The sequence below is a fragment of the Cebus imitator genome, unplaced genomic scaffold, assembly GCF_001604975.1.
Source record: "Cebus imitator isolate Cc_AM_T3 unplaced genomic scaffold, Cebus_imitator-1.0 Scaffold129, whole genome shotgun sequence".
In the NCBI taxonomy this organism is placed as follows: Eukaryota; Metazoa; Chordata; class Mammalia; order Primates; family Cebidae; genus Cebus; species Cebus imitator.
This window is the reverse complement of record NW_016107444.1, coordinates 1,828,783-1,840,972: the sequence shown is the minus strand read 5'-3', so window position 1 is coordinate 1,840,972 and position 12,190 is coordinate 1,828,783. Positions and strand designations below refer to the sequence as shown.

At 46.8% G+C, this 12,190-nt stretch overlaps 2 protein-coding genes across 6 annotated transcripts in view; one reads left to right on the top strand and one right to left on the bottom strand.

Annotated features, from left to right (window-relative positions):
* The first annotated feature begins 300 nt into the window (after positions 1 to 300).
* On the top strand, positions 301 to 4,397 carry CCDC17 (coiled-coil domain containing 17). The gene is given in 13 exon segments (XM_017540846.2): positions 301 to 1,077; positions 1,159 to 1,233; positions 1,349 to 1,571; positions 1,667 to 1,808; positions 1,927 to 2,010; positions 2,095 to 2,213; positions 2,368 to 2,475; positions 2,717 to 3,080; positions 3,236 to 3,439; positions 3,609 to 3,819; positions 3,889 to 3,999; positions 4,265 to 4,362; positions 4,364 to 4,397. Coding segments are annotated over 13 exon segments (1,947 nt in total). The 5' UTR covers positions 301 to 903.
* Positions 4,398 to 5,938: 1,541 nt separating this feature from the next.
* Positions 5,939 to 12,190, bottom strand: part of LOC108312759 (nuclear autoantigenic sperm protein) — a 53,130-nt gene continuing 46,878 nt past the window's right edge. For all 5 annotated transcript variants that reach the window (XM_017540843.2, XM_017540841.2, XM_017540845.2 and 2 more), the window contains 9 exons: positions 11,275 to 11,354; positions 10,361 to 10,446; positions 10,180 to 10,253; positions 9,642 to 9,830; positions 9,371 to 9,537; positions 8,452 to 8,508; positions 8,135 to 8,212; positions 7,066 to 7,191; positions 5,939 to 6,769 (listed from right to left, as the gene is read on the bottom strand). In XM_017540843.2, coding sequence (XP_017396332.1) covers positions 6,701 to 6,769; positions 7,066 to 7,191; positions 8,135 to 8,212; positions 8,452 to 8,508; positions 9,371 to 9,537; positions 9,642 to 9,830; positions 10,180 to 10,253; positions 10,361 to 10,446; positions 11,275 to 11,354 — 926 coding nt within the window. In that variant the 3' untranslated portion in view covers positions 5,939 to 6,700. The remainder of the gene's footprint in view (positions 6,770 to 7,065; positions 7,192 to 8,134; positions 8,213 to 8,451; positions 8,509 to 9,370; positions 9,538 to 9,641; positions 9,831 to 10,179; positions 10,254 to 10,360; positions 10,447 to 11,274; positions 11,355 to 12,190) is intronic.

The following is a 12,190-nucleotide window of genomic DNA, read 5'->3' as shown; positions in this document are numbered from 1 at the left end:
GTCATTTGGAATTAAGCTGAACTGAGATGACATACTTTGAACACTTTGTAACCTGCTGCTGGTCGGTAATACCTTGACTTTAGGTACTGTGTAAGGAAATGTCTCAAGTCCCTATCTTGGTTAGAAAAGGGGGTTTCTTAAGAAATATGTGGCCATCTCAGAGCTTCTGCATATTTTTGAGAGAGGGGAGTCAAGAATTTGACCACCAGTTAAGGTCCTTTCTGGCTTCTGGCCAATCTTGGGAGAGAAAGGGTTTCTTTCTGGACTTGATTCCCTCATCTGATAGATTACTTGTGTTCTCTCACAGCTTTCATTTCTTGGGCTATGCTGATTAACTCCATCTACAACTAAGAAACGAATCAGGGAATGGGAGTTAGAAACTGCTATCCCTGGTGTGACATGGTTTCCAGGCAGAATGCTGGAAAGGTCAGAGTGCCTCCCCTTTACCAAGTAGTACACTGGACTGGAGAATGGTAGAGACTGTTAACACAGCAGTGAAAAAGATGACACTTGCCTTTTAGAGGCTATTAAATGACCAATGATGGAGTAAGTGATAAGGGTCCAGCTAGTCTAGGAGGCAGCTGTTTTTCCTCTTTATTAACACAGGGAAACCAACATACAGTTAGAGACTTGCCCACATTCAAACTTCGTACTACTTTTTCAAACCAGTGGCTCCTCCCAGACGGCCAAGGTTTCCCCACCCGTTCTCCTGACCTGCCCAGGCCTGTGGTTGCTGTCTAGGGAGCTAAGGCTCTCCCCAAACATAAACTTGGAAGATCTCACAGATTTAACAGCCCTGGCCTTTCTTCTCTGCCTTGCTTTCTCTTTCATCCCCTTCTGCCTTTCCCCTGCTCTTGCTCCCTTCTGCAGGTCTTGGCTGATTTCAGGAAACTGGTCCCATCCATGGACTCCCACTCTGGGGAGCCAGAGCTCCTTCCCTGTGGGACCTGTGACATGGTTTTCCACTCCTCAGCTCTGTTAGCCACTCACACACAGCGCTTCTGCATTGGCCACCCGACCCAAGAGACAACATTTGGAGCACAGGCCTCAGTTGACACTGAACTCCAGCAGGCTGCGGTAAGGGCCTCTGTGGCCATGGGTGGGGATTGAAAGGAGCAGGACCTTACAATTCCTCATCCTACTACACCTTGTCCCCAGGTTGTGCCACAAGAACTCCAGGGCCTCCCAGACCAGCAGACCAGTAAATCTGCTCTAAAGAGTTTAGCAGAGGAGGTAGGGCCACCTGCCTTTCCCCAAGGCTCAAAATGTTAAGCATCTTACCCAAACCTGTAGATCACACTTGGGACAGATGCTGCCCAAACAAAGATTAAGGATTACTTACTTCCAGGTGCAGTGGCTGCGGCTGTCCGTGCAGGAAATGTGGCCCTGGATGACAGAGGTCCCCAGGGCGTCTGCGCGGCCCTGGACGCGTTCCGAGGCGCAGCCTCAGAGCCCCTTGTCGGAGGCGATGGGAAGCCCCAGCGAGCGGCTGCGGGCGCTGCTCAGAACTCGCGCAAGGCGCGTGGTGGAGACAGAAGCTCAGAGCCGGGCCCTGCAGCGACGCGGCGAGGGTGAAGAAGAATGGCGGGGACCAAGGACCTCCTCTGCCCTCGCCCTTTGGCTTAAGCTTGCTCGGGCTGGTTCTGACTCTCCTGCACTCCCTCAGAACTGAGCCAGCGCCTCCAAGGTGTGGCCCGCGTATCTGTCCTGGAGCGGGAGATTCGGGAACTCCAAGCTGAGGCCGGGCGGACGCAGGGAGTTCTAGAGGTGTTGGGAGCCCGCGTTCAAGAGCTGCAGACGGAGACAGGGTAAGGCCTGACGTAGCGCACCCCCGGAATGTGCAGCTGCGGGGTGGGAGTGGCAGGCCAGCTGTTGCTCGGGCCTCTGATGCGTCACCGTCTCTCTGAGTGTTGCCTGCCACCCCAGGACCACACAGAACTCGAGGCGAGAGACAGAACTCTATTGTCCAGTGTTAAAGGCCAATCCGGGAACTCTGGCTGCCGAAATCTGGTGAGGGCCGGGGTCCAGAGGTGGGGATGAGGCGAAGCACTGAGCAATTCAGGAAAGACGGCCTTCCTGTCCCCCACTCACTAGGGCCCTGCGGGAGGCCTACATTCAAGGTGGAGGCCGGGACCCCGGCTTGCTGGGCCAGATGTGGCAGTTGCAGGTGGAGGCATCAGCACTGGAGTTGCAGCGGTCGCAGACCTGCGGAGGTGAACAGGAGGGCCTCTCGGCAGCGGTGGTCAATCCTGGGAAGAGAAGAAAAACTCGAGGGAGGGCCTGTGGCTGTGGATAGGATATAAGCTGTCAACTCCAGCCTTATCCAAAGAGCCTTAGGTCTCCAGAGGTCACACTTGTTCATTGCAGGAAGGGCAAGCGCCTCCTCAGGGGAGCTTCCAGTAGTGGAGGCTGAAAACCGGCACCTGGAGGCAGAAATCTTGGCCTTGCAAATGCAGAGGGGTCAGGCACCCTTGGGTCAGTGAGTACCCCAACCTTATCCCATCCCACCTATCCCTCCCCAGCAGGCCTGGCCCAGGCAGTATATGGGGAACAAGACCCGTGTTTGTCACCCCCTAGGTCGTGTCTGCGAGTGTGTGTTCCTGTGTCCTCAGGGATCTGCCACCCATTTATGGGCCCAGCTCTTGGGGGAGGGGTGTCTCAGCTACTTACCTGCTTTGTCCAACTTAGGGGCACCCTAAAACTCTTCTGCTCCCAGGGCCCCAGGATCTGCGACTCTTGGGAGGTCCCAGCCATCGACTGAAGGGCAGGAGAAATCCCCCACTCCTCCCACCACCGCCGGTGGCACCTCTGCTGCCACCACTTCCAGGCTTCAGGGAGGTCTGGTTCTTGAGTGGCTTGGGAAAGGCTGTGAGAACACAGGGTGGAGTCGGGGAACAGGTTGGGGGCAGCTCTGCTCTGAGCAGTTGGGGGAACATGGGCAGTTACAAGGCTTTCTGGAGGAGTCAACTCTCTTCCCCACAGCCACAGCTTCCTGGAACAATGACCAGAAACTTGGGCCTGGACCCATGCTTTCTCCTGCCCACATCGGACGTCCTGGGCCCTACACCCTACGATCCTGGGTGAGGCCTGTGCCATCTTCAACATCCTCTGTGACTTGGCCAGCATTGCTGGTTAAGGGAGCCCACTAGGGTCATATAGGATTGGGGAGCTGCCTGAGAGGAGGGAGGTTGACAGGAGTTGGGTGTGTCTGTGCTAAGACTTTTATGTTCCCCAGGGCTGGGTTGGTCATTTTCTATGATTTTCTGCGGGGCCTTGAAGCTTCCTGGATTTGGGTGCAGCTAAGGACTGGCTTGGCACGCGATGGAAAGGATACAGAAGGGACCACAGCATTGCCCCCAGCCCTTTGCCTGCCCCCACCTCCCACTCCCGGGCCCACGGGCAACTGTGCCATCCTTGCTAGCAGGCAACCTGTGCCCAGGTCAGTAGGTGGGGATCATGACTCTGGTACTCTGCCACAATTGAGGCTTATTCATCATTCTGCTAAAAGTTTTCTTATCTGTATAGAAAGTCCACTGGCTCTGAAGGGCTAAGTCCTAGGAAGGGACTGCAGCTCTGGTTTCCAACACTGCTTTTTGATTATTCTACAGACTGCCACCCTCACCATCAGTATCATTGGTCTGTGAGCTGCAGGTCTGGCAGGGGCTGGCATGGACTAGGGCACCACGGCCAAAGGCTTGGGTCTCACTTGGGCTATTTGACCAAGATCAGCGGGTGCTAAGTGGCCGGTGGCGCCTCCCACTTCGGGCCCTTCCTCTAGACCCTAGCCTTAGCCTTGGGCAGCTGAATGGGATTCCTCAGGTGAGTGTGGAGGGCAGGCATTGGGCATACACCAAGGTACAAATGTAATACTATTCCATCTTTCCCCAGGCAGGTCAGGCTGAGCTCTTTCTGCGGCTGGTAAATGCAAGAGATGCAGCTGTCCAGGAACTGGCAGAGATCAATCCAGCAAGTGTCTATGAGTACCAGTACCCACCTCCGGTGAGGATACCACAGCTACCCATACCAGTGTGGCTGGTGGAGCTAATAGCCAGCCTTTATTGACCACTCATGAGTGGTCAGTCATTAGCAATGCTTCCTTGTTTGATCCTCACATCTATATGAAGTCCTATATAACAGATAAGAGAATCAAAGCAGGATCAGGTTAACTTAGTTCATAGTGAGAGACTCTAAGGAGACCTAACTCCAAAACCTGTGCTTAACTTTCACATTTTTGCTCCAAACCTGCTTTCTCCCTGTTCCACAGGCGTCCAGCACATCTTCACTGGAAGCCAACTTCTTTACTCCCACAGTTGGATTTGCTGATCCCCCACCTCCTACAGAAGAGCCCCTCAGTGGCATCAAGGAGAGATGAGGGTTTGGGCCCTCAACAGTTCTGACTTGCCCCAGTGAGTTTCTGAACCCGTGAATGTGGGGATGAGCATCTGAACATATACATGACTGGGGCCTAGATGGGGGCCTATTTGCAGACCTACAGCTTTACTGCTCCATGTTCTGACATTGGGTCTAGAAGCAACTTGCAGTTGAGAATACGAGCTCCAACCATAGCTTTACCATCATCTCCCACAAGTCCTTAATTTTTCTGTACCTCTTCTGTTTTTTTTTTAAAGCAGACTAAGGATTAAATGAGTTTGTCAGGTATTTATGATATTGTCTGGCACATAAAAAGGTGACTAGGGGGCATTAATTCTAAAGAAAGTAACGTTATAAATTCCCACTGGTTTTTTGGTAAAGCCAGTTTTATCACTTACTGTGATAAACTTACTCAAATCTGTTTCCTCAGTACTTCTGCCAGGAAACCCCTGAGGCCTTATGTACTTAGATTCTGGGCTAGGGCCCCAGCCTAAGGTTGTTCCCCCACAGGGGTCACATGTGAGATCTAGATAAAATGAGATACTGTGCCTAGCCCTATATCCCAGTGACAACCAGAGGAGGTCAAGCACCTGGGAGTAAACTACATCATGACTGTCCTGACCAATAAATAAAGGGGGAAAACGGTGATTGTAGAGACATGCCTGCAATCCCAGCTACTTGGGAAGCTGAGGCCAAGAGTATCGCTTAAACCCAGGAAGCAGAGACTGCAGTGAGCCGAGATCATGCCATTTTATTCCAGCCTGAGCAGCAAAAGTGAAACTGTCTCAAAAACAAATTAAAAATAAGGCTATTAAAAAAAGGCGGGGGGGGGAGGGAGAAGGGCGGTGGAGTCCTCAGGACCTGGAACATATATTGCAAGGGCGTTTTCAGGAAGAAACTCCGAAGCTAGAGATCTTGCAACCATGAGTTACTGTGACCAGCCCAGAAAAACTCCTAGTCTGAAAAATGGGATTGAGTTGAGGGGTCGGCCTAGCGCAGCAGCCCTACAGGTGTCAAGACTACTAAATTGAATCCCATTGGGTGATGTAGGGCAGGCAGTGTTTGGAATTCAGATCCTAACATGTTCTTAAACTAAGTCTGGTCAGAGGCAGTTCAGTCTCAAGTGAGCCCTGAACGCTAGACACCAGTGAGAGCCCAACTCGGATGGCATTACTACTAGTGCCTTCACCAGCAGCATCTTTGGGGTGGTGGTATCTTGTCTTTCAAACCCTCTACTGCACACAGAAATGCTCCAGGCAGTCAGGTGCGGTGACTCACACCTGTAATCCTAGCACTTTGGGAGGGTGAGGTGGCCAGATCACTTTGGGTCAGGAGTTTGCAACCAGCCTGGACAACATGGTGAATCCTTACTCCCCAGTAAAAATACAAAAATTAGCCAGGTGTGGTGGCACAAGCCTGTAGTGGTACCTACTCAGGAGGTTGAAGCAAGAGAATCTCTTGAACACAGGATAGGCAGGCAGAGGTTGCAGTGAGCAGAGATTGCACCTGAAGAAAAAACAGCCTAGGATCCCACTGTAAGATCTTTAAACACAATTCCAGACCAGGAGATTTTCAGCATCTTTATTTGAGAAGCCAATTCTGTAGATGGGTAACAATTCCAAGTGTTGATATATTTCAACCTCTATATACAGAAAATAACAAACTCAACCAGCCAGCCTCCCCACATATTCTTCCAACCACATCTGAACTGTCCATCACAATCAGTCCCTTGTACTTTCAAACCAGAGCTCAAGTGTAAACTGTTTTCCTTAGAGATCATTCCCCCAACCCATGTTTTCTTCAGAGTTCATTTTCCAGGACACAATTATAGCCCCAGTTGAAGACGAGGTGGATGTAAAACAAGTACCATCCTAACCCTGGCTCACAGCCAAAGTCCATCATCCATTTTCAGCACCGAAGAGCAAGATATTCACCAAGTCTTGTTTTTGTGGCCCCCATCCAGAGACAGCACCACTGAAAGTTTGCAAGACAGCTGGGTTCAGTGAAATATTTGAAAACAAGAAATATAGCACCAATGGAAAACAAAGGCCTACAGCCACACTTGATTAACTCCACGTTAGACAGACAGGAATTAGGGATCAGGACTTGCAACACAGATCAGTACAGAAGGCCAAAACAAAACCTTTAGCTACTATATAAAACAAGGAGTGCTCCAAGGCAGATTCAGTCAATTAAGAAAAAAAAAAAATCAAAGCCTCAACCTTTGCTTACAATCTTTATTGAAGTTATACAAAAAGAATCCTCCAAAAGTGAAAAAATACATTATATACAAAAACACTTTCCCTTGGGAGGAAGGCTCTGCCCCCTCTTAACATGCAGTGCTTTCAACTGTAGCGCCAGCCTCCACTGCCACTCGGCTTTCAGCCTGATTCTCAGCCTGGAAGATAAATGGAGCCTGGGCATGAGTGAGCCTACTTTAAGCCATTCTGTCTTATATAACTGAAGCCTCAGTCAAAGGAAATACATACAGATCACCCAAACTCTGCTTTGCTCCCTATATTAAGAGGGCAGTGACCACAATGTACAAGGACATTTCTTGAATTCTGTGATAATGGGGGTGACAGAGCCAGTATAATCCTATCACATGAAAAGGAGAAATGACCTAATGGTTTTTTCCCCAGGTCCTGAGAACAAAGAATGAGGCAAGAGGCCAAGCCCTGCTTAACTGCCCACCTCCTCCGTGTTTTCCAAAACTTCATTTCCACTGGAGACAGCATCCCCACTGCCTCCATTCACCTCCGGCTCTTGTTTGGCTTTCTTTGCATCGTCTTTCCGGGGACTCTCTTCCTCTGGTTTCCTCTAAAGATATAATTATGAAGACTTCACAAATGTGCTTAATGTTTTTAAAAAGACAACTGAAAAACATTTCCTCAATCCTTGTGGGGCAAAGATCCTGAACACCAAGATTCGTAGGTCTAAGGGTCTCTCTCTCTAGCCACAGACAGATGCTAACTTGTACCCTCAGAATAAATCTGTCCCATCATAACACTTGAGGCCTCTGTACCAAAAGCAGAGTGGGGGTAAGGTTGGGGTGAGGAGATGTGAATAGAAATTACTGTAGAAGTTTGAATTCCTGCGTTTGAGTCAGGAAAGTTTGACTTCCCCTATCCACCAAAAGAAAAGAGCCACCGACACTGTAGGCAAAGTAGGCAAAAGGCACACTAAGTACCAATAGGCCTGCTGCTGAATGACTACTGTCAAAGAAAACCTGCCAGCTGCTAATCCAATCTGCAGCTTTCATGATAGTCTTTGGGCTTTAAAAGGCCAGGACTCTTTCCTAGAAGAGATGTGCAAATAAAAACTGTCTTCACAGTCGGGAACGGTGGCTCATGCCTATAATCCCAGCACTTTGGGAGGTCAAGGCAGACGGATCACGAGGTCAGGAGTTTAAGACCAGTCTGATCAACATGGTGAAACCTCATCTCTACTGAAAGTATAAAAATTAGCCATGCATGGTGGCACTTGTAGTCCCAGCTACTCAGGAGCCTGAGGCAGAAGAATCGCTTGACCAGGGAGGCGGAGGTTGCAGTGACCTGAGATCGCACCACTGCACTCCAGCCTGGGCAACAGGGCAACACTCCGTCTCAAAACACACCCACACACACACCTGTCTTCACTTACAAATCCTTACCATCTTTGGAAAAAGTGTCTTACATGCACCAACTATATAAAGAGGGGTTATAGGAAAGGTATTTAAAATGGAGTCTGAGGAAAAGGTAGAAAACACTGCATGCAGACTTACCTTCTTTCTAACAAGGTGGGAAATATCAGTTACACAATTTGATGAGGAAGCACCATCTGTTGGCTTTCTACTGGCAATCTGACAAAATAAGCCTTTATTAGTAATTGTTCAAGCTATACAAGATCAGTGCTAAGGCTTATATGATTTACTTTTATGTTTCCTTTTGTAGACAGTCTCACTATGTTTCTAAGGCAAGTATTCCAAGCCTCAAGCAATCCTGCTTTGGCCTCCCAAAGTGCTGGGATTACAGGCAAACGCCACCACACTGTGCCAACACTGAGACTTAATAAGTGACCAAAAACCACCTGAATACCCACCATAGAGACTGAAGAGACTCCTCCACTAGGAGTAAAACCTGAAGTAGAGCTCTCCACCTGTATGTGAAATGACAAACCCAAATTGGTTTCAGGATAGAACCCGGCCACTCACAGGTACCAATCACCAACCAAAGAACTGACCTCAAATGCTAGTGGCCACCATGTAGTGTCAAGATCACCTAACCCTGGCCAATCTATGCCTGTCTAGCAGCCACCCAAAGCACAGTAAAAGTGCACATAATTAACTAAATCTTCCATATCCTACCTGCAGGGTAAAAAGCTCTGTGACATCCTGACAGCCAAAAACAGTACCAGGCAATTTGTGGTGAATGCCTCTCAATAAGTCACCAATTTATGCAAATGAGTTCTCAGATGGAAACAGCAACTCACATTTGTTAAGAAATGTCTATTTGTCCAGTACTATCAGAAGTATTGTATTTTATACATATGTACTACAGGTTGGGCATCCCATCTCTTAATCCAACCTGAAACTTTTGAGGACTGACATGACACTCAAAGGAAATGCTCTGGAACATTTCATATTTTGGGTTAAGGACATCCAACTGTTGAATATGATCCAAGTATTTGAAAATGCAAAAGCATCTGAAATGCAAAAACACTTCTGGTCTCAAGCATTCAGATAAGGATACTCAAGCTCTATTATCCATTTTACAAATGGGTCAACTGAGGGAGAGAAATGCCCATGGCCACACACATTAAGTATGGAATTAAAACCGAGACAGTCTGGGGCTCCAGAGTATTTCCTCTTAACCATTATATTATTTGATAGGAATAATGAGATGAGCCCACCAACTGCCTGGGAAACCAAGTCATGATGAAAAGTTCCTGGCAAATGGAGTACTAACATAAATGGTACAAACACACTATTATCAAAATCTTAAAAGGAAACGGAACCAACCAGAGTAGCTTTCAGAGCCAGTTCAGCTACATTCCCACTACGCTGAGACTCCTTTGCATCTTCTATCTTCTCTCTAATTTCAGGTAGCAGTTCCTTCAGCTCCTCAATTTCTTTCTTACATTCAGCAGATGATCGTTCTGCCTCCTTCACCTGCTCATTTAGTACAGCTGTAAAAAGAATAAGTGATAAGTAACGGCACAAAAAATAACCACATTTTTCCTTGTTAATTGCTGGATCCAGCATCACCATGAAGCAGCTCGTCTTCACTCACCCATTCTCTTCTCAATAACTTCAATAGATTTGCTGAACTGTACCACTGCCTCATCATACTGAGAGTTGTACCCATACGCCAAGCCCAGCTGGTAGTGAGTCTCTGCAAGGAGACGGTCATGGGCTTCCAAGTACTGTTCCTGCAGGATTAGGCAGGACTGGAATTCCTCCACGGCTTGTACATAGTTCTCTAATGAAGAGAAAAAGAAGGGCAAGTAAATGGACAGCATTTAATGTAAAATACTTCCAGAATTCAAACCCATCCTACGGGAATATGCCCCTATTTAGCATTTCATTTTTGTATGTAGTATGTTTCCAGTCCCGTTGACTATAAAGAATGTCAAAATGACTTTTAAAAATCTACTCAAAGACTTTCTATCAGAGTACCACTTGGAAGAGACTGTTCATTGTTCCATGTTCTACAGGGAATCTAAACCTGTCTTTCTAATGATCAATCAAGTTGGGTTCTAGAGAATTTGTAATGGGAAGAACAGAAGAGATGAACAGAGTAAGAGAGTGTAAAATGGAAAATGCATTACCAGATTCAACACTGACTTCTCCAAGTTTAAGATGCGCCTGGGCAGCATAAAGTTGGGCTTCTTTTGTTTCTTGCCTAAAAGAAGGAAAGCTGATGAAAAACCTTAACGGTACTTGTCTAACACTGACTTCTATTTAATCACCAAGCTCCCAGCCTGAGCCTAGAAGCACTAAGAGTTTTACCTTTTAAAAATGATCTTTGCTAAATCCAGCATATCCCAGGCAAGTTCTAGGTTCCCAATCTCCTCCTCTTCATTTTCCTGAAGAGACTAAAGTATATCCAAATCAAAAAGATAGGCATCTTTTTACAGTACAAATCTAAATGTATAGTTTAGCATAGCTAAAAACAAAATAGTTGACATACGATTCAAAATTTGAACTTTCTCCCTATAATCTAGAGAATGGGTCCACATACTATCCTAAGTCATGACCATGTCAGCGGTATTTAACAGTGAAATGCTGGGTCACATATTAACACACATGACCCCTAATCAATATATCCTTACATCCTAGGCATGAATAAAGGGTCCCTAATTCATAACCAAGAGATAATTATAATAATCATTCCTAGAGCTGGGCATGGTGGCTCATGCCTATAATCCAAACACTTGGGGAGGCTGAGGGAGGAGGATTACTTGAGACCAGGTTTGAGACCAGCCTGGGCAGCATAACATCTAAACAAAATAAAATTAGAGAGCAAATTAACCAGGCATTGTGGCAGACATCTGGAGACCCAGCTATCTGAGAGGCTGAGGTGGGAGGATTCCTTGAGCTCAGGAGGCTGAAGATACAATGAGCCATGTTCATGCCAGCCTGGGCAACAGAAACAGGGATTCTATCTCTTAAAAAAATAATCATTGTGCCTAAACTAGTAAGCTACAGTCCTGCAAATTATAGCTGGCCATGTTGGCATAAGCCTGTAGTCCCAGCTACTTGAGAGGCTGACGTGAAGGGATTACTGAAGCCCTGAGGGTCTAGGCTGCAGTGAGCCATGATCACGATCACCCCACTGCAATCCAGCCTAGGCAACAAAGTGAGCTCCTGTCTCCCAAAAAAGGAAAAAAGCTGACAACAATACTGAGTGGCTAACAATGTACCTTGTTTTCAAGGACTGAATCGTTTGGCATTTCTTCAGCCTTATCATTTTCTTTATCATCCTCTTCTGAGCCTTCAGTTTCTAGAAGTAAAAATTCCTCAGTATTGAGAATATAACTAAGAATATCTTCTGACTACTCAGACATTCCAATACACGTGTCAACCTATATTCAGAGATAGGATAGGCCAGATGCTAATCCAAGTGAGTTAACAACTGAAGTGAATATATTGTCAGTAGGTGCAGTCTAATTAAAATGTAACTTAGACTAGGAATGTGTATCTTATAGTGTATGGGTCAGACCTTCAGCAATTAGAAGGCTGAGTGTTTCTCTTATAAAAGTCAACCTGGACCATTCAGAATAAGACACATTGGCTACTGCCTCTTCTTCACTGGCTAGAAGCTCCCATCCTTTCAGCCAGAAGCAAGTGGAGACTTTAGTCAGTGATTCTGGTGTCTTCATTAGATAATACTAACAGCCTGAGAAAGTACCAAAGTTAAATTATTCCAGTCCATTCTGATCAAGAATGCTCAAGAGACTAGCTTTCCCACAACTGAGCTGTGGAGCAAAAAGCATAGTCCTTACCGACTTGCACCAATGAGCATGCCACAGACTCCAGCCAGCTCTAGCACATACAGAATTTGAGTAAGGAATACTATAACCCCTATTTTACTCCTGTACCTTGTTAATGACACCTCTAAATTCTGCGGCCATATCAACACCATATTTTACCATACTGAATACACTCACAAATCAGCCATCTAAAGGTCAGGCTCCTAATCAATAGCTCTAATGTCAGTGATGAAACAAATCAACAATGTTAAGTGAATAAAATGGGCTTTTTGTTGATATAAACAATTCATGAATTGGATATAATGTGCCTCTCTCTGCCATCTTTCATTAAGCTTTTTTTTTTTTT